The 26,791-nt window shown below is 44.5% G+C and overlaps 3 protein-coding genes across 4 annotated transcripts; all 3 read left to right on the top strand.

The window, feature by feature from the left end:
* Positions 1 to 175: 175 nt before the first annotated feature.
* cant1a (calcium activated nucleotidase 1a) lies at positions 176 to 7,315 on the top strand. Of its 2 annotated transcripts, none has more exons than XM_041957355.1 (4): positions 176 to 304; positions 5,064 to 5,732; positions 6,085 to 6,288; positions 6,371 to 7,315. In XM_041957355.1, exons 2-4 carry the CDS (start codon positions 5,087 to 5,089, stop codon positions 6,739 to 6,741), a joined length of 1,221 nt encoding a protein of 406 aa, XP_041813289.1. In that variant the 5' UTR covers positions 176 to 304; positions 5,064 to 5,086; the 3' UTR covers positions 6,742 to 7,315. The 2 variants fall into 2 exon arrangements, with proteins under 2 accessions (XP_041813289.1, XP_041813288.1); XM_041957354.1 differs by lacking the exon at positions 176 to 304 and adding an exon at positions 3,415 to 3,572.
* Positions 7,316 to 7,572: 257 nt separating this feature from the next.
* lgals3bp.1 (galectin 3 binding protein, tandem duplicate 1) lies at positions 7,573 to 10,477 on the top strand. Its single transcript, XM_041957746.1, has 6 exons — positions 7,573 to 7,578; positions 7,902 to 7,994; positions 8,206 to 8,406; positions 8,585 to 8,719; positions 8,837 to 9,128; positions 9,282 to 10,477. Exons 2-6 carry the CDS (start codon positions 7,910 to 7,912, stop codon positions 10,393 to 10,395), a joined length of 1,827 nt encoding a protein of 608 aa, XP_041813680.1. The 5' UTR covers positions 7,573 to 7,578; positions 7,902 to 7,909; the 3' UTR covers positions 10,396 to 10,477.
* A 7,143-nt stretch (positions 10,478 to 17,620) lies between these two features.
* Positions 17,621 to 26,003, top strand: timp2b (TIMP metallopeptidase inhibitor 2b). Its single transcript, XM_041956947.1, has 5 exons — positions 17,621 to 17,906; positions 23,436 to 23,536; positions 23,629 to 23,734; positions 24,293 to 24,417; positions 24,517 to 26,003. Exons 1-5 carry the CDS (start codon positions 17,777 to 17,779, stop codon positions 24,712 to 24,714), a joined length of 660 nt encoding a protein of 219 aa, XP_041812881.1. The 5' UTR covers positions 17,621 to 17,776; the 3' UTR covers positions 24,715 to 26,003.
* Positions 26,004 to 26,791: the final 788 nt, after the last annotated feature.

Here is a 26,791-nt window from a genome sequence, read left to right as displayed (position 1 = left end):
AATTTAAAACAAATGTCTTTCAACTGAATCCATCCACATGATCCGTTACAGCGCGACAGTTGTGTGTCGACTGGGGGGTCTCCAATGTCCGACGGTCCGTGAAGGCACCGTTTGACAAACTCTCCTCCAACCACGGCGCGCACGCGGTGCACGATGCTGTCGTCATCAGCACATACAGGAAGTAGCGAAAGGCTGGCTGGTGAACGGGCAGCGGAGGAAAAGCAGCCGAAGAAGGAAGCAACACAATAATGACATCTGAGCTCCAGCCAGCAGCGGACTGAGGGCCGAACATCCGACATCTGCGGTGAGTACGAGGCGAAACGAGGGGCCGCTGGACCACAAACGCTCCAGGTCGCCTCATCGATTTGTGATGGCATCTGTGTTAACCTCTGCGCTGCTGGCAGGACAGGGACATGAGCTAACACACATACACACACACACACGCAGATGGGATACGTCCTGAACAAAATAACCTTGCAAACAAACCGTTGATTTATGAAGCTGCTGGAGCTCAGATCTTAAGTCCCGGGACCACTTTGGGGCCTCTAGAGATGCTCCAAGTGGTCTGCAACTAAATGGGAAATAGTTGAACACCGCTACTGTGGATCCGTTAATCACACGGGATCCTCTCATTGGGTAAAACCAGATAAAAATCAAGTCCGTGTCTTGGGTGGCCCCTGGACGTGCAGAAGTTTGAGAATCTGCCTCACAGCAATAAGTGAACTATTTATGGGCCTCACACACACTCTGTGTCTCCTTGATCTGCCTCCTTTGAAGACCACCACCCCAGATGTCACCCTTTATGGCACTCACATTTTCTCCTGGCTTTCACAGCAGCTTTATGTTTTTAGCTAAAAGCTGAAACAGGACTTCATGCAGAGTTACACAGCAGCCTGTACTCTCAGGGAGGTGCTGTACATTATGTCACCTCATTGGGCAAAATGACTGAGATCCACCTAATTTATCATTAATCGATAAGTGGTGTCACAGAGAAAGAATTGGCAACAGTTTTGATAATAAATCAAATCAATTTTCATGCAAAAATGTTTAAAAGTGTTTAATTGAGTTGCTCAGATGTGAAGATTTCCTGCTTTTCTCTGTTGTATGTCGTTGTGAACTGACTATCCTTTCGTTTTCGGGCTGCTGATTGCTGATTTGTTGATGCCACCTTGGAAATTTGGATGCTAATTTTGAAATTTTATCGACCAAATGATGAATGGAGAAAATTACTGGCTGGTGATATGCGTAAAATCTTATATATATACTTACAGACTGCAATATTTGTAAAAGTCCAGTGCTGCATTAAACCTTTTGGAAACTAAGTTGAGCAACGTTTATAGACAAAATGGCAGATGCGATGCAGCATTCTTGCGTCTCCTTAATCAAACAGAAATGCAAGAATCCTGCAAATCAAGTGTAGCTGTATCTTGCTGACTGATTTGCCCACAAACCTTTGTGCAAACTATAAACGTCATGTTGCCCAACCCTATATTGTGTGTCCTGTCATTGTGCGACAGTTTAAACTATTTGAAACCTCTGGGGAGTATTTTGAGAAGCTCAGAAGTTGCTCGTTGATTAATAAGTCACTTCTCGGACTCCTTGAAACGTTTTGAACGAATGCCCAGGAGGAGTGAAATCATTAACAGATGCTCTGATTAAAAGGAAGACCGGCTTCACATAGCTTCCCTGTTAGCAGTGCCGCTGCTCTGCTGTTGCAATCAGGCTGATCTCTGGCCTCAGTCCAGTGACAGAAACACCTCCATTCTGTAGCATTCAAATTCTTTTAGTGGATGCAGTTTTGTTTTGAACTTCTATTCAGTCAGCAGGAGTTTTGCAGCAGGTCGAGTTGCTGTGCAGGTAACAAACATTTTCCTGACCTCTGGTAACTGATAACCTAATGAATGATGTCGGCCCTGCAAGGTTTGCCCCTTTGGACTGCATCCGTAATCCTCGAAGTGTAGTTAAAGTTCACTAGCATTGTAACAAGCCCTAGTCATGGTTGCACTGCAAATAATCTGTGAGCAGAATGAGAGCCGATCAGAGCTCAGGAGTGATTGCGGAGGTTTGCTTGAGAGGATAGTGAAGTAAACTTCATGACACAGGCTCAGCGCTCCGGCAGGAGGAGGCGAAGGGGTGAGATTGTTCAATTATTTGGGCAAAATAAGGATCTGTTGCATAAAAAAAAAAGAAGAAGAAGAAAAAAACTGCTCCATTTGGTGACATTTCAGAGAGGGTAGTTTTCATCATTTTGGCCCTGATGTTGCTGCCATAATGGACTGCTGTTTGGCTGGGGGCCCTCTTATGAAAGAGGCTTTCAGCTCCTGCGCTCCTCTCAGGGAAGTGCAGCCATGTTTAGGCCACAGAGTGTGACGCTCCAGAGGCCAGGTTTAGAGGTCCCTGGAATTTGGCTGGGAGTAGATAGCGCACAGTTTCTGCTCTGCGGAGCCTCGTCGTGATCCTTCGGGTGTGGGGAACAGCGGACGGATAAGGCCGCGTTAGTTTATGCAGGGATACAGTTTTTTCCGCTCTGCTTGCGACACCATGCAATCCTGTATTTTCGGCTTGTGAAATATTTCAGGTGGCAAACTTAAGTATCTGCGGCACTTCTGTAGGAAGCAGAGCACGCCTGTTTAGACTTGCCGTTGTCCTCTTTATATGTGAAGCATGTTTGTGACAATCTGCTCTTGAAAGGTGCTTTATGAAGAAAGTAACCTACATCATGACTTGCTCTTTGCCAGTTATGTTACATTAAATGAAAATGAACGTGTAAGCGAACTAAGGCAGCAATTAATGAGCATTTCCCTCAGCAGTTAATCTGTTTTCTTGATTAATCAACTAATCATTCGGTGTATTAAATGTCAGAAAATAGTGAAAAATGTCCTTGTCAGAGTCTTCAAATGTCTTTTGTTGTTCGAGCAACAGTCCAGAACTCAAAGATATTCAATGTATGGTAACGTAACGCATCTAAATGAACATTTTTGCTTGAAAATGCTTCTAAACAGTTTTTGTCGATCAACTAATCAGTGCATCATTTGAGCTTTAACTGAACAGGCCATAAAGAGAAAAAGTGTTTGTGTTAGATTCCGCTGCACCTAACAATTATTTTCATTACTGAGTAATCTGTTGATCATCTTTTGATGAAATAATGAACAGGATCATCTATGAAATGTCAAAATGGTAAAGCGAAGAGCAAATCAGGATCTCAGGAGCTGGAATTGTGGCAGTTTTGCTTGATAAATGAGTTATTTGATTATCCAAATGGTCGGTGATTCATTCACGGGCAGTGAACCGCTACGTTGGCTGGCTGATCGTGTATTTCCTGATCTACCTGTTCACAGCCACTACTGACCCTTTATCCTCAGTGAACGGGCTCCTCCCAGCCTCCACGTTGACAGGCCAGCCACTGACATTCACCCAACCTACAGCTGGGCAGCTTCCTGCTCCTTGTCATTGAATGTCAGCGTGCGCTGAATTTGGCATAACATTATTACAGAAAATGCAGGCTGAATCGAACGATCTGCCATCGGGACTGAAGATTTTAACTGGAGCCAGACAGAGTCTACTTATGGAGGGTATGTGGGTAGGATTAGAGTTTTAGAGCTTCGTTACCTTAATGTGGTTGGTGCCGTCATGTTTTAGGCTGGGTCAGATTAGTGTTTGAAAGAAACTTGTTTGTCTTCAAATAACCTCCATTGTTTAAATGTCTCCATTTAGTGTACTTTTACGGATAGATCTAAGTTGCTTCCTAATTACACGTATTATTTGCTCATTTGGGTGGAATATAGTTTTAAGGAACGTTTAGACCTGTTTTGTTTTGAGATTTGGCTGCGGGGCAAAGCAGGTGTAAAGGTATATCTTAATATTCTGGCTCGATGCGCATAGCTCAATTTACTGTGGCTCATTCCTGATAAAAATGCCCTGTGTAACCTGAAACTACCATATCAAAGAGAGACTATGTAACAAAGAGGAAGTGACACATTCTTCCTTTTCACAAATGAAAAGTGGGATTCATAAACAGTTAAACACAACATTGCTCGATGGATGACATCAGGGGTTTTGCTGCTGCAGCCTCACTTGGTCCGGTGTGTCCAGTAGTTTTTAGCTGGTAATATTGAGTCAGTTTGCTGACTTTATGGCGGTTATCCACTTACTAGTTTGCCATGTTTTAACATCTACCACTATCTCGTCATTTGAGGCAACAGGAGCTGCTGTTCCGCCATAGTTACATATTCTCTGTTTAAAGTCACAGTGAACCGTGAGTTTGAGCGTCTTTAGCTTCAGATCTGTGACGTGCTTCGGAATGAAATGGAATATGTGGGGGTGATACGGTGTTGTCCAGAGATATGGATGCTTTGAGGAGTGTTAGAACATGTACGGCACTAATCTAATCCCAGATCCTTGATTCAGATTAAGGAAAAACGCTCTCTAATAACTCCTTAACAGGGAAAAATGGAAGAAAGAGGAGGGATTGCTGTAAAATTACAGCGCAAATTATTAGGGTGACAAAATTCCAGATGGGTTCAAAACACGTATGAACAATTTGGATCCGGGAGAACGTTGAGCAACTTCCAGGTGTCACCAAACGGATCAGGACCTCAGAGGACCTGATCCACATGACCTCCTCTAATAACACCAGTCGCACGGATGAGAGAAAAGCACAAACACACACACACACAGAGGGAGACGAGGGCAACATGGAGAGCAGAATAGAGGGAGAGTGTGAGAGACGAGGCGAGAATCTACAGGAGATCAAAGACCCAAAGATCCATATCAAGACATCTGGAGAGAGGTCACAGAGAAGCGTACTAAAAGGAAGAGCATTAGGTTTAATAGAATGATTGAGACTGACTGGAAGGATAACGGGAACTGATATAAGGCCTGAAGGAACCTCCCTTACCCATGCTGTTAAATCAGGAGGAGGATAAGGATGATGGGATCTTGAATATAAGCTATTGTAGACTAGTAGAAACTGTAATCCATCGGTCAATCAATAAATGAGAGTTTGCTGCCCTCTTTTTTTCTTGTACAAGCGGACTTACTGTCTCTTTCTATGTTTTCTTCAGGTCACTCCGGGCCTCAGTCCTCCATGCCTGCTCCCCCAGGCTTCATTCGACTGGAGCAGGATGAACCAATGAACAATCTGCGTATCTCTGTAGGAGGCCTCCCAATGTTGGCTTCCATGGCCAACGCCACCGACCCTCGTTTCCGCCTTAAGTGGAAGCCCATCGTGGTGGTGGCCTTCTCCCTCGCCTTGCTTCTGCTGCTCTTCATGCACTTGAACTCGGGCTTGCACTCCCGCTCCTACCACTCGCACAGCTGGAAAGCCAGCCACAGTGACGCCCAGCAGTCCGATTCCGGCTACAACAACACCTACCCTCTCAGTCCGCCGGAGCACACGCCGCAGGGCGCCCGCTACCGCATCGGGGTCATCGCCGACCTGGACAAAAGCTCTCGTAGCGACAAGAAGCTGACGTGGCTGAGCTACATGCGGCGGGGTTACCTGTTGGTGTCCCAAAGTGGTGACAAGGTGGCAGTCGAATGGGATGCAGACAGGGTGGTGCTGGAAAGCCACCTGTCGGAGAACGGCAGAGGTATGGAGCTGTCTGAGCTGGTGGTGTTCAATGGGAAGCTCTACAGCGTCGATGACAGGACAGGCATCGTCTACCACATTGACGGCGACAAGGCTGTGCCCTGGGTCATCTTACCCGATGGAGACGGCAATGTAGCCAAAGGTGGGCATTACCCTGGTCTCACATATGCTGTATTTCAATATTTGACTATTAATACTTTAATAGGCCTACTTGTGACACCACCACAAACTCCGGTTGGAGTTGTTAGCACCGCAACGTCTTTTCACATAGTTTCATTTAGCTATATCTTTATTTTTTGTATCTTGAAATTTGTCTTAGGCTCGACAAAAATGTTTTGTGGAATGGTTCCAGTTAGTAAAACGAACATACAGACCAGTTGACGGTATACATGTGGCTTAATTCTCTGTATTTAAGCTTGTCCGGAGCCACTCTTCTACTGTTGGTATGTGTTTAATTGCTTTTAGTGAAGTACTTATCTATTTTCTCCTGCTAGGGTTCAAAGCTGAGTGGATGGCTGTGAAGGACAAGCACCTGTATGTCGGCGGTCTGGGGAAAGAGTGGACCACCACTGAAGGCGAGTTCGTCAACAACAACCCAGAGTGGGTGAAAGTAGTGGGCTTCAGAGGGGATGTACAACACGAGAACTGGGTTCCCAAGTACAAATCTCTGAAGTCCGCTGCAGGGATAGAGCCTCCAGGTGAGGATTTCAATCTGGTCTCGCTCACGATCGCTTCCATTTCTTGCTCTGTGTTCGCTCTTCACCGTATTCCTCTCCGCAGGGTATCTTATCCATGAGTCAGCAGCGTGGAGCGACACCCTGCAGCGCTGGTTCTTCCTCCCTCGCCGCGCCAGCGATCAGCGCTACGAGGAGACGGCAGACGAGCGCCGCGGCACGAACCTTGCCCTCAGCTGCTCGCCAGATTTCAGAGACATCATTATGAGTCGAGTGGGTCCTCTTAACCCCACTCACGGTTTTTCCTCCTTCAAGTTCGTCCCCAACACGGACGACCAGATCATTCTGGCTCTCAAGTCGGAGGAAGATGCCGGGAAGATTGCTACATACATCATGGCCTTCACACTTGACGGACGCATTCTCTTACCTGAAACCAAGATTGGGGATGTGAAATATGAGGGCTTAGAGTTCATATAGACTGAGAGAGTTGCTCTAGTGGCCACTGCACTGTTGTTCTAGTTTGTTTACAATCCCGTCACTGTTGAATAAACCATACTCGTTGTTTTTTCTCATTGCAAAAGACACAACTCCAACCCTCAAAGGATCATCTTCAGCGTGAACAGAACAGCTTCGGGCTGAGACTAAAATATGGTCCTGTTTCGCGTTTTGAGAACATGCCAGTCAAAACAGAAAATGCCAGCATGTCCTGTAGTGGAGCATCTCCTTCCATGGCCAAATGTGGCCCTCAACAGCACTGTAGCCTTTCTTATAATGAATGTACAAAAGATTGATTTATCAGACTGTGATTTTTTTTTCCTAAAGCATACATTTCCATGCACATACTGTACACTCAGAAAGTCAAAGGCTTTTCCCCCTTTGCTCCATGTTAAACAGCATCATTCTGTGCACACCAAACATGTTATTTTCAGTGGAATAACTAAAGGCCTGTTTTTATTCTTCATAAAAGACATTATTTGAAGGATGTTTTGCTGAAAAATTAATTACATTGTATGTAATGTTTTTGGTGGGATGAATAAAACCTCGATTCCTATTTTCCGAGTCTTTCCATTCAGTTGACATTCAGTTTGTCTCCACAAAACCAGTAAAACAGAAATTAGACATTGTCCTCAAACAAAGTGGAGTGGAGCCAACACTATTGTGCAACACCTTGATTTCTGCTTTATTGTGAAATGAAGCAGAAGCAGTGGAGAAGTGGACCTGTGCATTCAGACCACCCTGTTTAAGCAGGACTTTAAAAGGAGTAAGATTTGTGTGACAGACTTCAGACGCATTCGTGGACGGCAGCACTTTCAGGTAATGTGGTTTCATGATATGTATAGATTTGCCTTTGAATTTTTTTTTCACAGATTTAGTGTAGTCATCAGCCTCATTTTGCATAGATCTTAAAATGAATTGTATTCCATCTTATTTAAAGCATATTAAAGTACATGCAAAAGCTTCAGTGGTTTTATATTCTCCCTTTGAAACAGTACATGTATTGATTTATATGCAAATAGATTCAAAAACAACACTGCAGTTCTGTTCTTGGTGCTCAAAATCATTCAGGGCATGATGTTAAATTGTAAAGTAGTAGTACCATATTGCTCACATTGCTTCTTCTTTGTCATCTGTGTCAGAGTTGGAAATGCTCACACATCGTAACCTACGCACTCTGTGGCTTCTGCTGCTTCTCCATGCCTGTGGAAGTGCAATGAAATTCAACCTGTTTAGTGAGTCAACTGAAGCATATCTCATTAATGTGAAAACTGAGAAATGTCGTACAATTTCAGGCTTAATACGGTTTTAGTTTTTGATGTGATGTGTGTGTGTGTTTGCAGATGAAGTCTGCAATGTCGTGTATTTGCGAGAAGATCTGAATGTTTGTGTAACCTCTCTGCTGTCATGGCCGTGGTTAATATCCTACACCCTGTTTGCAACCAGGAAAGCCTTGGCCACGGGACGGTGACGTGAGGCTGTCCGGCTCCCAGAGTTTTTCAGAGGGCCGTGTGGAAGTCTACCATGAGGGGAAATGGGGAACAGTGTGTGACGACGACTGGGACTTAGCTGAGGCCCAGGTGGTGTGTCGTCAGCTCCACTTCCCCGGGGCCAAATCTGTCGTCCTTGGGAAGGACTACGGAGAAGGTGCCCTTTACTTCCATTTATCATCCACCAGAGGGCAGTGAAATGATTGTAATGACTTGAGTTGGGGATTTGAGCTTCCACATACAAAAAACATAAACTCAGCCATCAGAAAAGTCACTGTCTCGAGCGTTATTACCACAATGATTAACAATGTGTTCCCTTTCATTTTACCTCCCAGTGTCTGGACCTATTTGGCTGGATGATTTGAACTGCAAAGGCACAGAGAACCAGCTGTCTGCTTGTAATTTCATTAACTGGGGAACAACTGACTGCTCCCACAAAGAAGATGTTGGAGTAATTTGTGAAACAGACAGTATGTGTCTAACTCTTACATGGCAAAGGCCTAGCTACACTGAACACATGATCCAATAACAATAGAGTCGCTGCTCATTTTCTATCAAATGTTCATTCCGATGATCTGTGATTCCAGACGCAATCGAGACCATGGTTGATTCCGCACACTCGCTGGACCACAGCATCGGTCTGTCTGATGACCTCGGTCAAATCTTTGACAGTGGGAAAGGCTGTGACTTCCTGATCTCAGTCCAGAGTGCGACTGGAAACAGGCGGGACGACGGGACCGCGGAGACGGTTGGGACGTCGATTTGTGCGCACAAACTGATCCTCTCGCGTTTCCCGCTCTTCAACGCTTCGGAGGGGACCGCTGGCATCACGGTCAGCATCAGCCAGACTTGCCAGCCACATTTCACCTCCTTCATCAGGTATACTGAGACGACTATGACTCGTCTTGATTTCAGATACAGAATTTAAGTTAATATCATCTAGGTGTTTTTGAGCATGTAAACAGAAAGCCAAATCCCTGAACACATCTTTAAAAAAATCAAATAAATATTGTACAATCTGGTTCTCAACAGGTACATTTACACCCGCAAGATGGATGTGACCTTCTCTTCTGTGCAGTGCCTCCACTGGATGGCTTCTCAGTTTGGCATAGAGCAGCTGATGGAGGACACAGGCCGACTGTTCTCTAAAATCCTCCCAGAGGACACTTTGTTTCACACCCAGGTGTCCCTTTACGAATACGCGATCGAGACAGGGGACTTGGTCCTCCAGGAGAACTGTCTTCAGTATCTGGCCTGGAACTACCAAAATCTGACTAGGTCCCCTGCTTGGACCAACCTCACCGTTGAGCTCCTCAGAGCCCTTTTAGCCCGCTCCGACCTGGTGGTGCCAAATGAGTATTTTCTGCTTCAGACCGTGCAGAGCTGGATCACAGCAAAGGGCAGTTCGACCAGTTCGAAAACCCAGGTTGGCCTGTTGAGTCTCATTCGTTTCCCTATGATCCCTGCTGAGAAACTGTATGAACTGGAGTCCAACACTTCTCTGTACAGCGCTCATGAGAATATGTATCGTGAAAACATGTTGAAAGCATTCCAGTTTAATGTTTTGCTCTTCAATAATCTTCCGTCCAACCCAAAGTTCAACAAAGAAGATGATGATTACCAGCCCAGGATCTACACCGCTGAGCCATGGAGCATTGCTATTGCCTCTTCGACAACAACTCCATCAGATCCGGTCCGAACCCACTATCCTACATTCAACAGCAGGAATCGTTATAACTATGGCTATGACCGCCAATATTCTTTCTATCCCACTGTCCGTCCGAACGGCCCAACCTTAACCCAGTCATTCAGCACACCTGTCCACAACAGCCTGATCTTTAAGAACAACAAGATTCGCTGGGAGGCAAATGTCTTCATGCACCAACGCGAATGTTCAAACCAGGGGCTGAAGTGCGATTCGCTCCCTTTGGCACGGCTGGCCACCCAAGGCCACACCAGCCAGCAGAGCAAAGTCCTATTTCGTAACCGGCTCCTGTTGATGTGTCAAGGCAAGTACATCTGTCACGTTCAGGACTTCAAGGTCAACCTGGCTCATATCACTGCAAATGGGACCCATGTTGTTGCCTATCCCTGTCCTGGGGACCAGTACACCTACCACTTTGTTGTGAGACCACAGTACATCTGATCCAATAGCAGAGCCAGGCTGAATATTTCTCACATCTGATCAATTTGTCTTCTTGTGTTTTTGTGATTTTTTTTTCTTCAGGAATCTCTGTTGATTAGCTACAAATCTATCATGTAGCCATGCTTTAATTCATAACAAGTATCCTCCCTTGCTTTTGAAATAAATATCTTCAAGTAAATGAATAAAGTGATGTTTGTGGGTGTCAGCACTTCATGGGAGCAACAGAAAATATCCAGATATGAGACACATGAAATGACAAATGTAAACAGGCCCAGGTTAAATTAGCCATCAGACTGATTTATAGCTTAACTCCCATGGACGTATGGAGAATGTGTCAGTTCTGCTGGGGCCAAATGAATTCCATAATTTACAAGCGTGCTCTCTTCTGAGGGTTTTAGCCCAGAGACTCGTGGCGCTACAGCTAGCAGCCAGTCAGCTAGCTTAGCACAAACACTTGCCTGCTAGCCAGCAAGCCGGGCTCTTATCAGTGCTTACAGTATCTGCCTACCAGCACCTTGAAAAACAAAGAAAAAAAAAGGGATTTCTTGGGTGTAACCAGTAACTTCCTGGAGTCCTCTGGTTTACCGACAACTGGTCCCAGCCCATAAATAATGTGGTGCATTACCCCCCATTAAAGCTGTCGTTTCTACATTCTCTGTATTAAATAACAGACAGCGCTAGGATAGCTCCGGTATTTGTGCCAAGCTAGGCTAACAGGCTACTTGCTGTAGCTTTACACTTCACAAAGGTTGAACAATTCCTTTAACTAACAAGCTGTCTGCCCTGATCTCATGCTCTTGAGTCTCTGCCCACATGTTGTTAATGCCGTGTTCAAATTGTCCTTAATTAGCTTCTTTCCATGTAAAGTGGTTAAACACACATTCGTCATCACGCTTCTGCCCGGCAGAATGAAAACAGCGAGCTTCAAACACGTCGGTCCCTTTCGCCTTTTGTATCAACAGATAAGACAATGGACGTGAAAGGGTTTGAGTGAGTGATAGCATCTTCCTCCTCGTGAATCATGGAATCTTCCCAGGCTATTGTGTTTTCTCCACACACCACACTGTCTTCCAGCCTTCCTGCTTTTCCTTCTCGCACACCCACATGTCTGGGCAGGTGGGATAAACAGTAACATGCAACAGTGACTCACAGGTTTCTGAGAAATCTGATTTCCTGTGGCGGCAGCAAAATGTGACACGATAAATGTCGGCTGATCAGCGGCAACGATTACATGATCACTGTGTATATTTCTTTTTAGATGACTATTCCACATGTAATCATGAGTCAGTAGCTATTGCACAAACTCATACCTATGTGATGGTTCAGTCAGATGAGGGAGAGAGTGTAGCAGCTGTGATTTATTCGCCAGTAATCTTGTTCACAATGTAAAGCATTCACCATAATGGAAGGAGGTGAAGTTTAGATACTTCATCACAGCGTATGCTTGCTTTGCTGTGAATAATATCTGGCTCTGACATCATTATTGTGTCATTTTACCCACAAAATAATTGACCCCTCCAGTCATGACATGCTTTGGTTGGCTTGCCCCAGGATTTAGAAATTCTGTTTAGTAGTTTTCATGAAGAATGATTGAGGTAATCGCATTTAACCCTCTGGAAATTTCCCAATTTCCCCTTTGGTTAGAGTGTTGTGATAACAGAAACAGAAACACACAAACAATCCAATTGACAAGCATGACAAGAATTACGGAGTCATATATCATACAAATAAACCCATCAGTTCATTCCTAGACAAAGAGAATATGTGTGCAAAGAAAGCAGTGTTAATGTATGGAGGAAGCTGTGCTTGAGTCTTAAGACAGACTGCAAAAGTAAAGTTCACTCATAGTAAAATGGAAAATTCTAAATTTCAATTGGCAAATATGGGCTCTTACAGCTGCACTGATAACACATTTCCATATCTACATTGGATCAAATGAGTAGTTGTAACCCACAAAGAATTATTAGCAGACTCTGCAGTTCCTCTCATATTTACAAATATACATTTGCATTTTAGCATCTTTCAGTTTGCTAAAAAGTTAACAGTTAGCTGGTGAACATAGTGGAGCGACTTAAGAGCCACATATTTCCCTCGAATGTTGATGGAGAGCAAAACTGACCTCATAAAAGAGTGAATATTGGACTTATATTCGTTGGCCAGACAAAATTACAACTCCAAATGAATGCTAATTTGCTCCATGCCCACTGAATGCATGTGTCCCAAAGAACCAACCAACCCCCCCCAAAAAACAGAAAAAAAAAATCAATTAATGCTGCTTTTAATAATAAAGTTCTTCTGGATTCATCAGCTTCACAACAATCTTTAAGTGAATATATTGCGCTGCGATGAAGAATTTAAAAACTTGCACCACCAGCAACTATTTCTTGTGCTGCCCTAGACATCCTAGTCATGGACTGAAAGCAGCTCCGTAGAGGAAGTGACTCTACATGTTGTCTTACCATCATGGGTCTATTACGTAAAAGGGAAAGTTCCTGTACACATTAGTTAGTCAGATTCCCCTGAAACCAACTCAAGACCCACTGACGACGCCATGTGGACGCCGTTAGCAGACTCATGGTGACTGACTGTTGCAACCACACTGAGGACAGTTCAAACCATTTGACCCCATTTGAGTCCATGGTGTGACTTTAATGGGGATTTTGTCTTTCAAACAGATGTTCTCCTCCTGTCCCTGAGGTGAGTTCGCTAAAGCTTATTCACTGTCTCACATTGTCACCAATAATAATAATAATAATAATAATAATAATAATAATACATTTTATTTAGAAGCGCCTTTCAGAACACTCAAGGACACTTTACAGAGCGGGTAAAACACAAATATCACAAGATAAATACAAGCACAATAAAAACACAAATAACACAAGATAAATACAAGCACAATAAAAACACAAATAACACAAGATAAATACAAGCACAATAATTAAAACCCAACAAGTAAAAACAAGCAACAAGGAGAAGTGGAGTTACAGGGAGAAGGCAGTCCAGAACAGATGAGTTTTCAGTTTGGATTTGAAAGCGGGGAGAGAGTTGGGGAGCAGAGCGACTGAAAGCTCTGCTCCCCATGGTGCTGAGACGGGCAGAGGGCACAGAGAGGTGGAGAGAGGAGGATGATCTGAGGGAACGAGAGGGGGTGGCTATGGAGAGGAGGTCAGAGAGATATCGGGGGGCGTGGTTGTGGGTAGTCTTAAATGTATACAGTAGGATTTTGAAAGTGATTCTGTATTTAACCGGGAGCCAATGGAGCTGCTGAGTACGGGGGTAATATGGTGAGAGGAGGGGGTCTTGGTGATGATGCAGGCTGCAGACTTTGAACCTGTTGAAGTTTATGGAGGAACTTGTGAGGGACACCAAAAAGTGAAAATGTGAGTAGCTGCACTGATGAATGGAAAATGACGGGAATTACCCCTGTGCCATGCCTGGGTCACATCAAAACAAAGACGGTAAAGACGAGGGGGTGGACGTGCAGCAGGGGATGGATGGTCGAAAAGCTGTGCGGTGGTCAGGTCATGTGGGATGTGTGCAGAGGGGGTGGGCGTCAGAGGATGTGGGTCACTGCCACAGCACCCACCAGTTCCCACAATGAGACCCTCTTTTTCTTTCTTGCCGGGCACTTCCTTCAGAGAGTATTCCTGGCCTTGCAAGTCTGTAATTTAAGGGATGGAGGTTCAGGCCATTCCTAAGCCCCTTTGGCGTTTATAGCGGGTAATGTACACAGGGGGGCTGCTTACATTGCACTTCTTTCACAAATCCGCCCTCTTTCAACAAATTAAAACCAAATGTTGATACAATAATCCAGATCTTAACTGGCGAGTAAAACCCCGCTCTAAAGGGAGAGTTGCAGTGTGGGAAATAGCTCAGGATGGTTGCTGTGAGGTCATTTGAAAGAAGCCCAGGAGCCGGGGACACGGCTGCGATCTGAGCTGAGCCCACCACATCAGTCAGCATCTCAGTGCAAAGGAAGCCGAGTGTTTGGACAGGGGGCTTTGCCCAGAAGAAGGCGGCTGCTGTTCCTCTGATGCCTTTGGTAAACTGTGGAAAGAGGCAGATATATATTTCTACTCATTTGGTCTTGGATGTGTCACTTCCTTTCACATGTCTTCATTTCTGCCCCACGCCCAACATCTGTGTTGTTGTCCATGTTACGTCTTTTGTGTCTTGTAACTTCCACTCTGCTTACGACTCACTGGTTTGCAAAATTTCAAACAATTTTGGGAATTTTCCTTATCTAACTGATGGCATCCCTACTCCAGGGCTAAAGGCAAAGATAAGATGAATGAAAGTTCCCCTTAGCAAAAAAGACATGCGCATTGCAGAGATGCAAATTAAACTGGTCGTCTCATTTCCCCCTCTGCTCTCACCCTCCCTCCCTGCCCTGTTTTTACACAGACATCAAGTGAGAGAGACCTGTGGAAAAGCAACCCGGCAAAAATGCTGTGGAAAAGAGTGGAAATATTCGCCAGAGTAGCCAGAAAGCTGAGAGTCGGTGGCCAAATATGATGTCAAGGAGGCAACACAGCAGACACAGTCCTCTCTCGAGCTCTCTGTCTTTCTTCGGCCCTCTTCGTTATTCATCATCGGCCCTAATCATCAGACACACCGTGTCCTCGCTGTGATCTCCAGCTCCTGAGCCAGAATCAACACGGGAGGCCACAAACCCAAAACTCTTGAGATCCTCAGTTTCCTGAGGTGGCGCTGCAGCGGTGAACTTTTTAACAAAAGAGCCATCTATTTTTGTGCACGAGTGAGGGATGAGACACAACTGAAGAATTTGACAATAGCATAGTGTTTCTTTCACAGAAGGGTGGAGGGCTTTGGGTAGCTTACACTGGGGGAATTGCCGCCAGATTGAATCTATTAAGTTTAAGGGGATGATGTCACTTCTCTCCTTCCACTCCTCCTTCATTCGTCCTCAGTATTTTCATCTGTTATAAACACTGTTTTAATAGTTACTGAAACTGTGCATGTATAAACACTCTCACTGAATTGTAACCACAGATAACTGCGCAGTGTGTGCTGAGGATTACTCAGCCAGTCCCACGTTAGTATTTTCTCATCTGCGAGTTATCATTAGCAGAAATCTTTAAAGTGGCTATAATCGCTATTTTTATAATAACAAAGTGTTAAATGACAATGTGAAAGGGGTCACTCATAGCAATGAAATTATAGGGAATTATCACCTGAATCTGCAGCTCCCCTTGGCTACAGACGGGACGCTTTATAGGGAGTTTCAGCTCATTGTTTAGCTGTCTGGCCCCCGACTTTACTGTACTCAACCTTAGCTTCGGCACGTTGCTGTTGTCACGAATAAGCTCTAAAAACCCGCTGTTACACTACCTTCTCAGCACCAAACAGCAAGCAGACACAGCTAGCTGCGAGGTGGCGAACATGGCGGAGCTAGAGAGCCAGGTATTTCCCTCAGGAGCTGGTAGAGACCAAACACAGAGCTAAAACAGAATGAATAGTGGACTTACACTCATCAGTTAGCTGGAAGCAAGACTCCAAATGAATGTTAATGTTGCTACATAACTGACTGACGAGCAAATTAGCAGCTGTTAGCGAAAAAGTTTGCCATATTGCCTCTCTGCTGCCCCCCAGTGGCCATGTGAGTCATTTCAGGTTTAAGGCAGGCATTGTGCTGCAAAACAATTCAGAAAAACAAAAAGATGAACAACACAAATCAAAGCAGACGTTTGTGAAAGCTGTGGCGACACATACATGTCGTAAGGTTACTGTTACCACAGACTAAGGACAGAGATCAGATGGAGGTCACACCCTCACAGCTACTGGTCAAACTTCCATAAATGGAATGGTTTGACGAGTCTGACGTAGCTGTTTTTAGTGTTCCTTTAAATTTGCGGTGGATGTTAATGGCTTCCAGAAAATGAAATCCGTTGATTCTGGTGACCCCCTGAGCTTTCATTTGGCTCCATCATCAGGACGGCAGTTCCCTTTTTACACACACACACACACACACACACACACACACACACACGCACACACACACACGCACACACAAACGCACAAACACACGCACAATCTAAATTCATTCCAGAAAATAGTGGGTGCTTTTTCTTTCATTTGTAGGAATGTCAAAACCACGAGATTTGCTGATTTTGCGAGACCCAGATTTACTCGCACAGAGGGCGAGATAAGGAAATACCTCCAGCACAGTGACATGTGACTTTTAGCTAATTTTGATTTTAACAGAATAAATGAATTATTTGCAAATTAAGTCCAGGTCCTCAGCTGTTTACCTGCACCTCAAGGAGAAAGCACACTCCTTTGAGGATAAAAATGTGCACATTCTGGACAGAGAAAACAGATGGGTCGAAAGAGGAGTAAGAGAAGCCATCTATGTCAAGGTTGAAAAACCTTCTCTGAACAGAGGGGAAGGTCTGAGACACCACCATCTCTCACATACAATGCTGTCCTTTCATCTCTTCCAAAGAGATTCAAAAATTTAGCCTCTGAAAATAAACAACAAAGCCATTCACACATGGCTCAAGGAGCCTCCCAATGACAAGAATGGCACACTAACGAGGCAGACGACTGTTGGCAACTCAAGGGTTGCACCCTACCCCCCCTTTTATGGGGGATCGTTTGCCTCACATTAGAGTGACACCATTCTTGGTTTTGGGGGTCGGCCTCACTCAGGGGATAATTACTTGAACCTAACACCATTGCATTGGACTAGAGCTGTCATATCTAGTCTGGTGCGCATGAACTGATGAAGCCTGCTCGGATGAGAGGCGAAACGTCTTCTAAGACAAACTGACGAGGTCCAGTTGCGAACGATTGAATGCCCTAAAGCTTACAATGACCTGGATGAATGAGAATATTCACAGGCAAGTCCAGGTCCTGTTATTTTGGCAGAGTTGTAGATTGAGATTTTGGGGAAAGTTGAAGGTTAAATTTGAAGGTAAACGCTGAGGTCGTGATGCGTAAGTGTGCGTGCGTGCGGCTGAGGGTGACCCAACGCATGTGTCACCCCAGGGAGGGTGATGCGCCTCTCGACGCAGCAGAGTTGTGACAGAAGGTGACTGGGGGCCAGCGGGTGGATGTGAAAACTCCGGCAGCCCCTGAGCGACGCTCCTCACTGCTGCCGCGCCCACTGGCTGAGAACGCGGGGGAGGAGTCCTCTGCCAGCCTGCGGTAATAAAACTGCTCCTAACTGTAGTGGAAAACAGATTTTGAAGGAGCCTGTTTAACAGGAATGAACTCCCCCTCACGCCTTGTGCATCTCCTGCTCTGACAAGTGGACCTCCTGTTGCAGCTGCAGACGCATTTCCTTCCGGACAGCTCAGCTTCCTTCACATTTTCTTTTTGCTCCCTTTTAAATTAAACAGCGTAGTTCTCTAAAATGTCTTGGACGGCGAACAGTTGTTTTGTCACTCTGGCCATCCTGCTCCTCTGGCGGGTGGAAGAAATAGCAGAAGCCTGCAGCTGCTCCCCGGCGCATCCTCAGCAGGCTTTCTGCAACTCAGACGTCGGTAAGTTGGGAGGAAAAGCAGCATTTAGTCGCTGCTTTTTCCTTTCTTTTTTTTTTTTTTCTTTTTTTTTTAATATGTGATGTGGAGGATCTGAGAGTGTGAAAGCTGAGAGGGGAAACTTACCCAGCTCTTATGTTTACAATTACAGGGGGAGGAGGATGGAATTTTCTGTCTCTCAATCTTTCTTTCCACCTCCCTCCTCTCTCTCTCTCTCTCTTTTTCCTCTTTCTCTCCAATCATCTGTTGATGATTCTGCAGCCTTGGTAATGACAGTAATGCACTTCATGCTCTGTGTGCCCCATTGGATGAGATTATGCAGCCTACTTTTTTGATCTGGCAGCAAATCCTTCACTAATCAGTAGGGATGCACGATAACTGTTTTTTAAAACCGATACCGATAACCGATAACTTTCAGCTCCTAAAGGCCGATACCGATAACCGATAACACACACTTATACCTAACATCATGACATCAATACCATGAACAAAACCAAAAACAGTTTTGACTCTTGAGAAAAGACGAGAAAAGTAAAGAACAACGCTGGACCGACAGCAGGAGCGATATTAAGACACAAAAGACTTGAGGACGCAGAGATTGACCAGATTGAGACAGACACGAAAAAACACCAAGAGAAACACAGCATGGACGATCGGTCTGCTAAAAGACTGCTAAGTGGAGACAAAACTGGAGACAGATTTTTTAATGCCTGAAGCTGAAAGCAGAAATCAGCTGATGTGGGACTTTTATCCATCAGTCCGAAAAAATAGCGGTAAACCAAACTCTGTCTCCAGCTACGTCTCTCTCAGGTCTGGGATATCCCGTCACTTCTCCACTTTTGACATGATTTCGCTGAATAGCTATAAAGAAATAAGTTATCCTGCCTGCCGGCGCACAGTGAGAGGCGGTTGCTAGGCAACGTACGTGTTTACTTTTAGAGCCGCTGCGCAGTGAGAGCGGTGACAGGCAAGAGTAGACTCATTTTAAATCAATAAAATATGTTTTAATCAGTATTTTGTGTCACACTATTGAATGCTTTAGTCGTAAGCCGTGTTCTAAGCGGGATAACGTATAGTAAGTAGTTTCCTAAGGAGAAGCGTCGCGTCGGGCGTCGGAATGACGTCATAATTTCCTGTTATCGGCCCGATAATTATCGTGCATCCCTACTAATCAGGCATCCAGTCGAATAAGCCCTGTTGCCACATCACTGCCTGTTGATCAGTGAGGCTGAAAGGCTGATCAGGGTGTCATCTAAACCTCTGGAGTGTTTGTTTCAGAAGCAAACAGCACAGTCATGGAAATGCTTCCACTCATTCTGGGTGACTGGGGAGCAGGCAACGCAGAGGATTGCGCAAAAGAAATCATTCCCACCATCCCCAGCTCAGGGGCTGAGAGGTTCTTGGTGCACTTCCTTAATGACTACTAAATAGCAATTTCATTTATTCGCTCTCAAAAGGCCGTGCGGATAGTTTTCCCTGTTACAAAACGCCGCCTGTTGCGGGCCTTGAGCTAACGAGGATCTCAACAGTGACCGGCTTGTGCAGCTATTTAAATTGGGGTTTGCTGAGGGCCTTTTTTCTTGGTTTCTGAGCTGGCTGAGTGTGTGGTATGTGTACAGAAGCTGACTTATTCAAAGGTTTCTCTTCACCATTGGATTCCACACAGCTCTGGAGGGTGAAGAAACCACATTATCCTGCCGGAGAGTTTACCGTGAAGTGAAGTCTGATATATATATGTATGCTTACACTTTTCAAATGCAGCCAGGGAGGTGATGTAAGATTGTAGAGATTAGATTCGTATACAATCTGGATGTTTAATTTAACTCTATTTGAATAGAGCTCTCTCTTATTTTGACTCAGTGAAGCGATTTCTAACCTTCGGTGTGACGTTTGCTCATTGTTAGTGACACTTTTGGTGTCATTCTGTCCATTTTCCTCACTGCACAGCGTGAAGTGGAGCCTTTAAAATCGGCTGTAGATGCAGGCTCTCAGTCATTTGTCCAGGCAGAGGGCGCAGGGCTCCATCCTTTGCACTAGTTTTCAGTCTAAACTGAGGTGCAGATGGCCACCAGAACTCCCAGTCCCATTCATTTTGTCACAGTCAGGTCAGGTCCTAATATGACCTCAAGCCCCCCCCCGCTTGCTCCTGCTTCAGCACCATGGATAGACCCTCCTACTGACATGAAACCACCATTTTGTCAAGGAGATCGAAACAATTTTGATTTTTGCCTCATTAGAAATCTTCATAACTAAACTGTTCTGAGTAATAGAACTTCAAGAAGAACATTTGCTCTTTTCTAAAGTTTAGAGAAAAAAAACGTCATTTTTGATGTTATTTGCGTGTGAAGACGAGGGCTGCTAATTAGAAAATGAACTGGTGGTGTGAAGTGATGAGATGCTCAGTCCAAAGTGAACTGTAGGCGACTGACCCTTGAGTTATTTTGATTTAAAGCAGTTTCAGAGAGTAGAACATCATTTGTGTGGTATTCCCATGCTGCTACAGTAAGACGTTGCCTTGAGGAACCCCTAAAAAGAGTCAGGCAGTATACTGAAGTGAAAGTATTACTTTAGTTTCACAGATGTACAGTCAGTAAGGGCGTCTGGAGCCTACGGAAAATTACTCAAGAGCATGAGTAGCTTGCAAACTGCTGAGTGTGTCCAGAGAAAATCTTTCAAATAGGGAAGAAGGGCCAGAGTTGGCAGTCAAACATTTGGCTGAGGTCACTGGGTCACTGGGCGTCAGTTTTGAAGGCGATGCATTGTACTGCATGGATTATTTTCTTTGTGAGAGGCTAAGTCAAGAAGAAGACTTTGAAAAATCCTAATGAAAAGTAAAAACCAGGTAAAAGTCTGATCAAAGCAGACTGTAGTTTGAACTGGTTGCTTTCCCTCTCTGCCTCTAACTGACCCAGTGAGCAAAAACAAAGTACAGCTAAAGTTGTAAACATGTAGCTCCGTTTATTTTGTCAAAACAGAGAGAGCAGGAACACACACACACACACACACACAAAAAAAAAACTTTCCTCATAAATTGAAATCCATCCCTTGGGCCTTTGGCCGAGGCAGAGGAATGCCGGGCGGTCATATGCTGCTCTCGTTATGAATTCGCAGCCGATTTCACAATTCTCTGCGTTAATAAAGTGTGCCTGTGCCATCTTCTGAGAAAGCTTCCGGTGTAAACACAGCCCCGAGCTGCGAGCTGTGTAAACAGACATTAAAACCAGGTTAAGTGTGCTGCCTTCCGTTTTAATCATTTTATGCAGATGAGCTCACCTTTTAGCTGCACGTGAACATCCGCGCTTCGGCATCAACACGTGCACCCCGCAGTTAGAGGAAACGATGACAAAACTTTAAAACGCGGTGGCGGAAAAGACAAACTATTAGCGCATTTCTGCCCTGGTGGGATGACCGCAGAGGTTTCAGACACTGTGGAATCTCGTTTTTCAGAGCAAACAGATAGTGGCGGATTAGATCCATGCATCCTCAGAGAGGATGAGCTTTTTTGAGGAGTCAGTTTGAATTTGCAGTTAAGTTTTTCTCCTTCAAAGTCAGACCACTTTGTGGCTTCTCGGAGAGGAAAATGCATGTACGGGCCCTGCAATTACATGACATGCATTTGCTTTCTTCTCCGTCTCTCTTTGTTTTTTTAAAAGCACTCCCACGACCACAACACTGCTTACAAAATAATGTGTTTATTGTTTGAGTAACTAGAAAATTAGATGGTTCCCTTAATACCAAGTTTTCTGAGACTTATGATTTTTAAAGGGCTTGGTCAGCCTGTTCCAGTAAACATCGTCATATTCTGTGCCAAAGCACTGTGTAGCAGCACAGAAAATTAAGTCATATTTCTAAATTACTTTAACTAGAGAACAAGCATTCATTATCATTAGTGCTTCAGTGGAATCTGCAAAATAAGAGCTTGTTTTGGATAGATGAAATAATGTCTGTTTTTAGCACGTTGAATGCAATTCAAAAAGCTACACAAAGTTGTTTTTTTAAAACCCAAGCGCTCAGATTATATATCACTCACATAAGCCCTCATGTTTCAGCGTTTTCCAACATGCTGTGCATATTTTCACCTGCCCTACTTTGCACCAGAAGAAGGAGAAGTCATCTGTGTGTGATTCTGCACACTGAGGCGAGGGAGGATTACCGCTAATCCACGTAGCCGGAGAACGTTCGGAGTTTCTTGCTCGACGCTTGGCGGGGTGTTTGCAGTTTGTCATTCTAAACCGGGCCTTTCAACGTGTGCAGCTTGTTTGTCAGCGTATCCGCTACCTCGGGGCGGCTCTGCAGGGAAAGCGCAGAGCTTGCACCGCTCAGTGTTGTGAACATTTTCCTGGCTGTGGACTGAATCCTCCCTCTGTTGTGCTCTCCACTTCCTCCCGCTTCCCCTGTCAACTAATGGCACTGTTTTGAAGGAGCTAATGCTACTTCTGCAGTCTGTTCCTGTCCGTTCCCCCTGCTCAGCCACCGTCAACACTCCATCCCTCTCTCCTTCTGTTTTTTTGCTTTAAAGGTCGACTCTTTAGACCCTTAAAGGGAGACGCTCTCCAAGCCTTTATTGTCATCAAGTTAGAGCACACGCGGCTTCATACCTTCGTGGTAAAAAAGGCGAATAAAAAAAGATTGATCTTATTTGGTAAGGAAGCAAGTGGTGGTGCGAGGAAGTCAGTAGCTGCCACCTCGGGAAAGCAAGAACTGAAGGGACTACAGAGAGAACATCTGGTTCACATTAGCTCTGTCGCTAGTCTCCTCCACTTCAAAAAATTTGAATATGAGTTTGTAAACCCTTTTTTTCCCCCCAGTGTAGTAGTCATGTGAGTGTGCGGTAATGAGACCCGTAATCCACAGGTATTCAACCACAGCTGGCTTGTGATCAGTGCAACGCTGCGCTTCAACATTTGGATTCACACGACAGGAGCGGCGTTTGTGAAACCCATGAGTCATATTTTTTGAAGTATTTGAGCTCAAAGGCTCATCCGTATGGCTCTGATAATATTTTTCCACTTGGACTGTAAGATCCCCCCCCCCCTCCTCGTCCGAACTTCTCTGAATCTGCAGACTTCAGAGCGCAGGAGAAAGAAAGGGGGGAAAAGGCTGCACGAGAAAGGGAGAGAGGTTGATTTGCATGTCAGCACCTCTATCCAGACAGAGAGGCAGGCCGGCAGAGAGGCCTGGGGGCGAGCGGAGCGTTCTGGTTCAGCTTTTCAAAGATTTGCTGACTAGCTTCCTCCTGCGTCGGCCCAGGAGCCCGCCGAGCAGGCAGCACACATTCCTCCCCCCTGATTGCAGCTGATGAAACACTCATGTGCCTCTGTCTTCCCAGCACCTGGCACACGCAAGCTCCTCAGATCCAAGCCACAGCAATGCGTCGAGGCCAACCGCGGCCTGCCAAACCTACGCAGGGCTCAGATCAAATACAGACGGACCCGGGGTCCAGCTCGGTTTGCACACGACAACGGTGCTCCGCTTCGTCCTTTCAAACGCAGCGAACCTAAACGTGGGGTTGTTTTTGTTGCTTCTTTCCAGTTATCAGGGCGAAGTTAGTCGGAGTGCTGGAGATTGACGTTGGCAATGACATCTATGGAAACCCCATCAAACGGACCAAGTATGACATCAAACAAATCAAGGTACGAGGGACAACGCTAGCGTTTTCAAGCCGGGGGTATGAACTTAGCTCAAATATGAATCTGAATGTTCTTCTCTCTGTTTGAACTGCCAGATGTTCAAAGGTCCCAGCCAGGATATCGATGCCATCTACACTGCTCCCTCCTCTGCATTGTGTGGAGTGACTCTGGAGACTAATGGCAAGGAATACCTTGTCACAGGTATAACCTTTACCACATTGCATGTAACACATTATAAAATATAACAAATATTGATACACGTTCATATGAGTTTTTATGTCACCTCACAGCTGCCAGAGTAAAATGCTGGCATTGCACGTGTATGCAAATCACAGATATTTTAAATTGTTGTTTGTATCATATCAATGTTTCTACAGTAGGTATCAAAGTGACATAGATCAGATTACCGCTCCATGTATATAAGCTGAGTGCTGTTCGAACCATCTTTGTGGCGACACAGCTGGATGTTTTTAATAAGACGCTGGGACATTTTCCAGCTGTGTTTGTGGCAACTAAATCGGCTGTTTTACGCCAAAACATGATCTTTTCCTAACCCCAGCCGAGTGTTTTTGTGCCTAAACCTAACCAAACTTGACCGAACACAGCATTGTCACGACAAAGAATTGAAAGTTGCAACACAAAGAAGCATAAAGTTTAAATGTAAAGCACGTTTGGTTTGCGGAAATGTACAATGCAAACATTTATCCCGGCAATTAGGTTGCACCTCACCGCCTCTCACGCACTCTCCTTCCACTGCAGGCAAACTGGAGGCTGACGGGACGATGCATGTCACGCTGTGTGACTTCATTGAGCCCTGGGAGGCCACGAGCGCCACCCAGAAGAAGAGCCTGCCTCAGCGCTATGAAATGGGCTGTGATTGCAAGGTAAAGCCGAGTTGCCACGAACTACAATAGTCTCGAAAGATGCATTGCTTGTTGGGAGTTTAATCCCTGATCTTGGTCTGGCTTTTTTTCCGTCCTCAGATCACTCGCTGCACCTCCATCCCCTGCATGATCAGCAGCCCGGCAGAGTGCCTGTGGACGGACTGGGTGATCGAGAAGACGGTCAGCGGGCAACAGGCCAAACACTTTGCTTGTATCAAGAGGAGTGATGACTCTTGTGCCTGGTACAGAGGGGCAGCGCCGCCACAAAGGGATTTCCTGGACATCGAGGACCCTTAACTCCACCACTGTCCAATGGTCCAAGGATGTCTGCAGTTGAGATATACTAAGATATAAATACAAAAAAAAAAAAAAAAAAAAAAGGAAAAAGTCAGATTCTTATTTTGTTTTTTTTTCTTAAGAGAGCCACAAATTGTTCTCTGTGATGAGGTTGAAAAAAGTGAAATTGTTTTTATTTGCAGGACTCATTATGTTTTTTTAATCAACAGTCTTATGAATTCAGCACTTTCAGACACTTCTCCCCTTAAATCCAAAGCACTTCCTCATAAACCACTTCTCCCTCAGCTCAAATAAAGGGATAATCATCACAATCAAGTATTACTGTTCAGAGTATTTTTTTTTGTTTTTGTGCTATTAGTTTCCTTTTTAGCCAGACGTGTTGTTTCAAGTGAACTATAAGTCTATAATGCATCACATACATGCCTATAACTCAAAGTGTAACAATTCTGTGAATCTGTGTGTTCATAAATAACATTGGCGGGCAATCGGCACTGTGATTTGTGACAGCAGAGCTATCACAAGGAGCGAGCGCCACCTCTTGCCTGTCCTGCTTCAGATTCTTTTTCGTGCGCCGTATGCAAAACTTTTCCCCTCTGTTTGTTTTAAAGATGTGGAAGACGTAAAAAAACAAAAAAGCACAATCTGTGTTTTTTTGCTCACTTTTTTTTCTTTAAATAATCCTGAATAGACAAGAATGCACTTTGAACACAGTTGTCACAGCAGCCATATTGTCTCTAATGAAAAATGTCTGAAAAAGAGGATTGAATCCTCCATTTTGTATTTTTTATATTGCAGCTCTTCTATTTGTAATGCTTTAGTGTAGGCGTTTTTTATTTAAGGAGGTTACATGATTCATCATATTCTATTGAGAAAAAATGGCCACGTTTTGATACTTTTTGTGAAAAATGACACATTGGTATTGTATAAAAAAGAAGACTAAATATTTTAACAGTATTAGCAAAACACACACATTTTATGTGCATAAAAGGTCAACTTGTAGGCCTAATTGTTAACTGTCTGACCAATGCATCCTTTAGGCCAGTGGTTTATCAAGCATACTGTAACCAATTTACTTGCAGGGCCTTTGATATGACCATAAAATGTGTTGAGCAAATGTCATGTGACTTTAATAATTAATATGAGAGTGTGTAAAGATTCTTCATTTGAAACTGTAGTCAAGTATGATGTCTTGTGCTGGTTTCACATGAGATGTTTGAGATGATTTTTGCATGCATGTCCAACTGAAACAATACTGTACATTTGACTATTATATTAAAAGCGAAACCATGTTTCGAAGCTTTGCACTGGTTATTTTCACATTGGTGTGTGCACGCTAACAAGCATTCCCTGCCAAAGGGTTACAGTTCATCAAGGACTCAAGGAGTGGCTTTGTCTGCCGGTTGGGTACATAAAATATACAGATCTTGTTTTAATTGACTGGAGCAGAAAAATAACATTTGCATTAGTCCAAACAGGCACACATGGGTGCAGGGGAAAGAAGCAGCAAGTCAAACAGCAGGGAGTAGAAACAAACAGCATAACAAACCTAAAAAAGTATTATGGATCATTATTAGTTTCCTATATCAGTATTTAGAGACTTAATCGAGCAAAGGGCAGTCGGAATGGTATCAATAACTGCTTTGAGACACTATAACAGCTATCTGCTGCCGCCTAGTGGACACAACAACATACGACACTCACAGACATTCCTTCACGAACCCGTCCGTGTGCACAAATGTCAACACAAATCTAGATGAAATTTCTGTATTAAATATTTTAGCGTCAGTTTCAGGACAAAACAGTAAAGTATGGCATTGGTTTAAATGTAGTCGAGGATGAAATGCAACGTAAATCTCTTTCAGGAGTGAGTATTCTGCGCTACACTAGTTTGTTCGCTCCAACGGCATTAAGTCTGCATAGGAGGGGTTACCTAATATGGGTGAAATGTGCTGACAAATTACGAGAATTAAGTTTGCAGTAAAATCAGCAGCACTAGGGATATTTACACGAGAGAGGCGATCTAATTCTTCAAGGGTTTTTCGTCTGAGCGAGAGGCAGCTTCGTTTCGCCACGATGC

Source organism: Chelmon rostratus, chromosome 17, assembly GCF_017976325.1.
Source record: "Chelmon rostratus isolate fCheRos1 chromosome 17, fCheRos1.pri, whole genome shotgun sequence".
NCBI classification, from domain to species: domain Eukaryota; kingdom Metazoa; phylum Chordata; class Actinopteri; order Chaetodontiformes; family Chaetodontidae; genus Chelmon; species Chelmon rostratus.
The sequence above is the reverse complement of the archived record's forward strand: the minus strand, read 5'-3'. Positions and strand labels throughout refer to the sequence as shown.

Excerpts from the sequence above, each read along its gene's own strand:
- cant1a (XM_041957354.1), top strand. The coding sequence starts at position 3,455 with ATGTCAGCGTGCGCTGAATTTGGCATAACATTATTACAGAAAATGCAG. Across the intron at positions 3,573-5,063 it reads ACAGAGTCTACTTATGGAGG|GTCACTCCGGGCCTCAGTCC; the intron begins GTATGTGGGTAG and ends TGTTTTCTTCAG. Across the intron at positions 5,733-6,084 it reads AGACGGCAATGTAGCCAAAG|GGTTCAAAGCTGAGTGGATG; the intron begins GTGGGCATTACC and ends TTCTCCTGCTAG.
- lgals3bp.1 (XM_041957746.1), top strand. The coding sequence starts at position 7,910 with ATGCTCACACATCGTAACCTACGCACTCTGTGGCTTCTGCTGCTTCTC. Across the intron at positions 7,995-8,205 it reads AATGAAATTCAACCTGTTTA|GAAAGCCTTGGCCACGGGAC; the intron begins GTGAGTCAACTG and ends GTTTGCAACCAG. Across the intron at positions 9,129-9,281 it reads CATTTCACCTCCTTCATCAG|GTACATTTACACCCGCAAGA; the intron begins GTATACTGAGAC and ends GGTTCTCAACAG.
- timp2b (XM_041956947.1), top strand. The coding sequence starts at position 17,777 with ATGTCTTGGACGGCGAACAGTTGTTTTGTCACTCTGGCCATCCTGCTC. Across the intron at positions 17,907-23,435 it reads TTTCTGCAACTCAGACGTCG|TTATCAGGGCGAAGTTAGTC; the intron begins GTAAGTTGGGAG and ends GCTTCTTTCCAG. Across the intron at positions 24,418-24,516 it reads AAATGGGCTGTGATTGCAAG|ATCACTCGCTGCACCTCCAT; the intron begins GTAAAGCCGAGT and ends TTCCGTCCTCAG.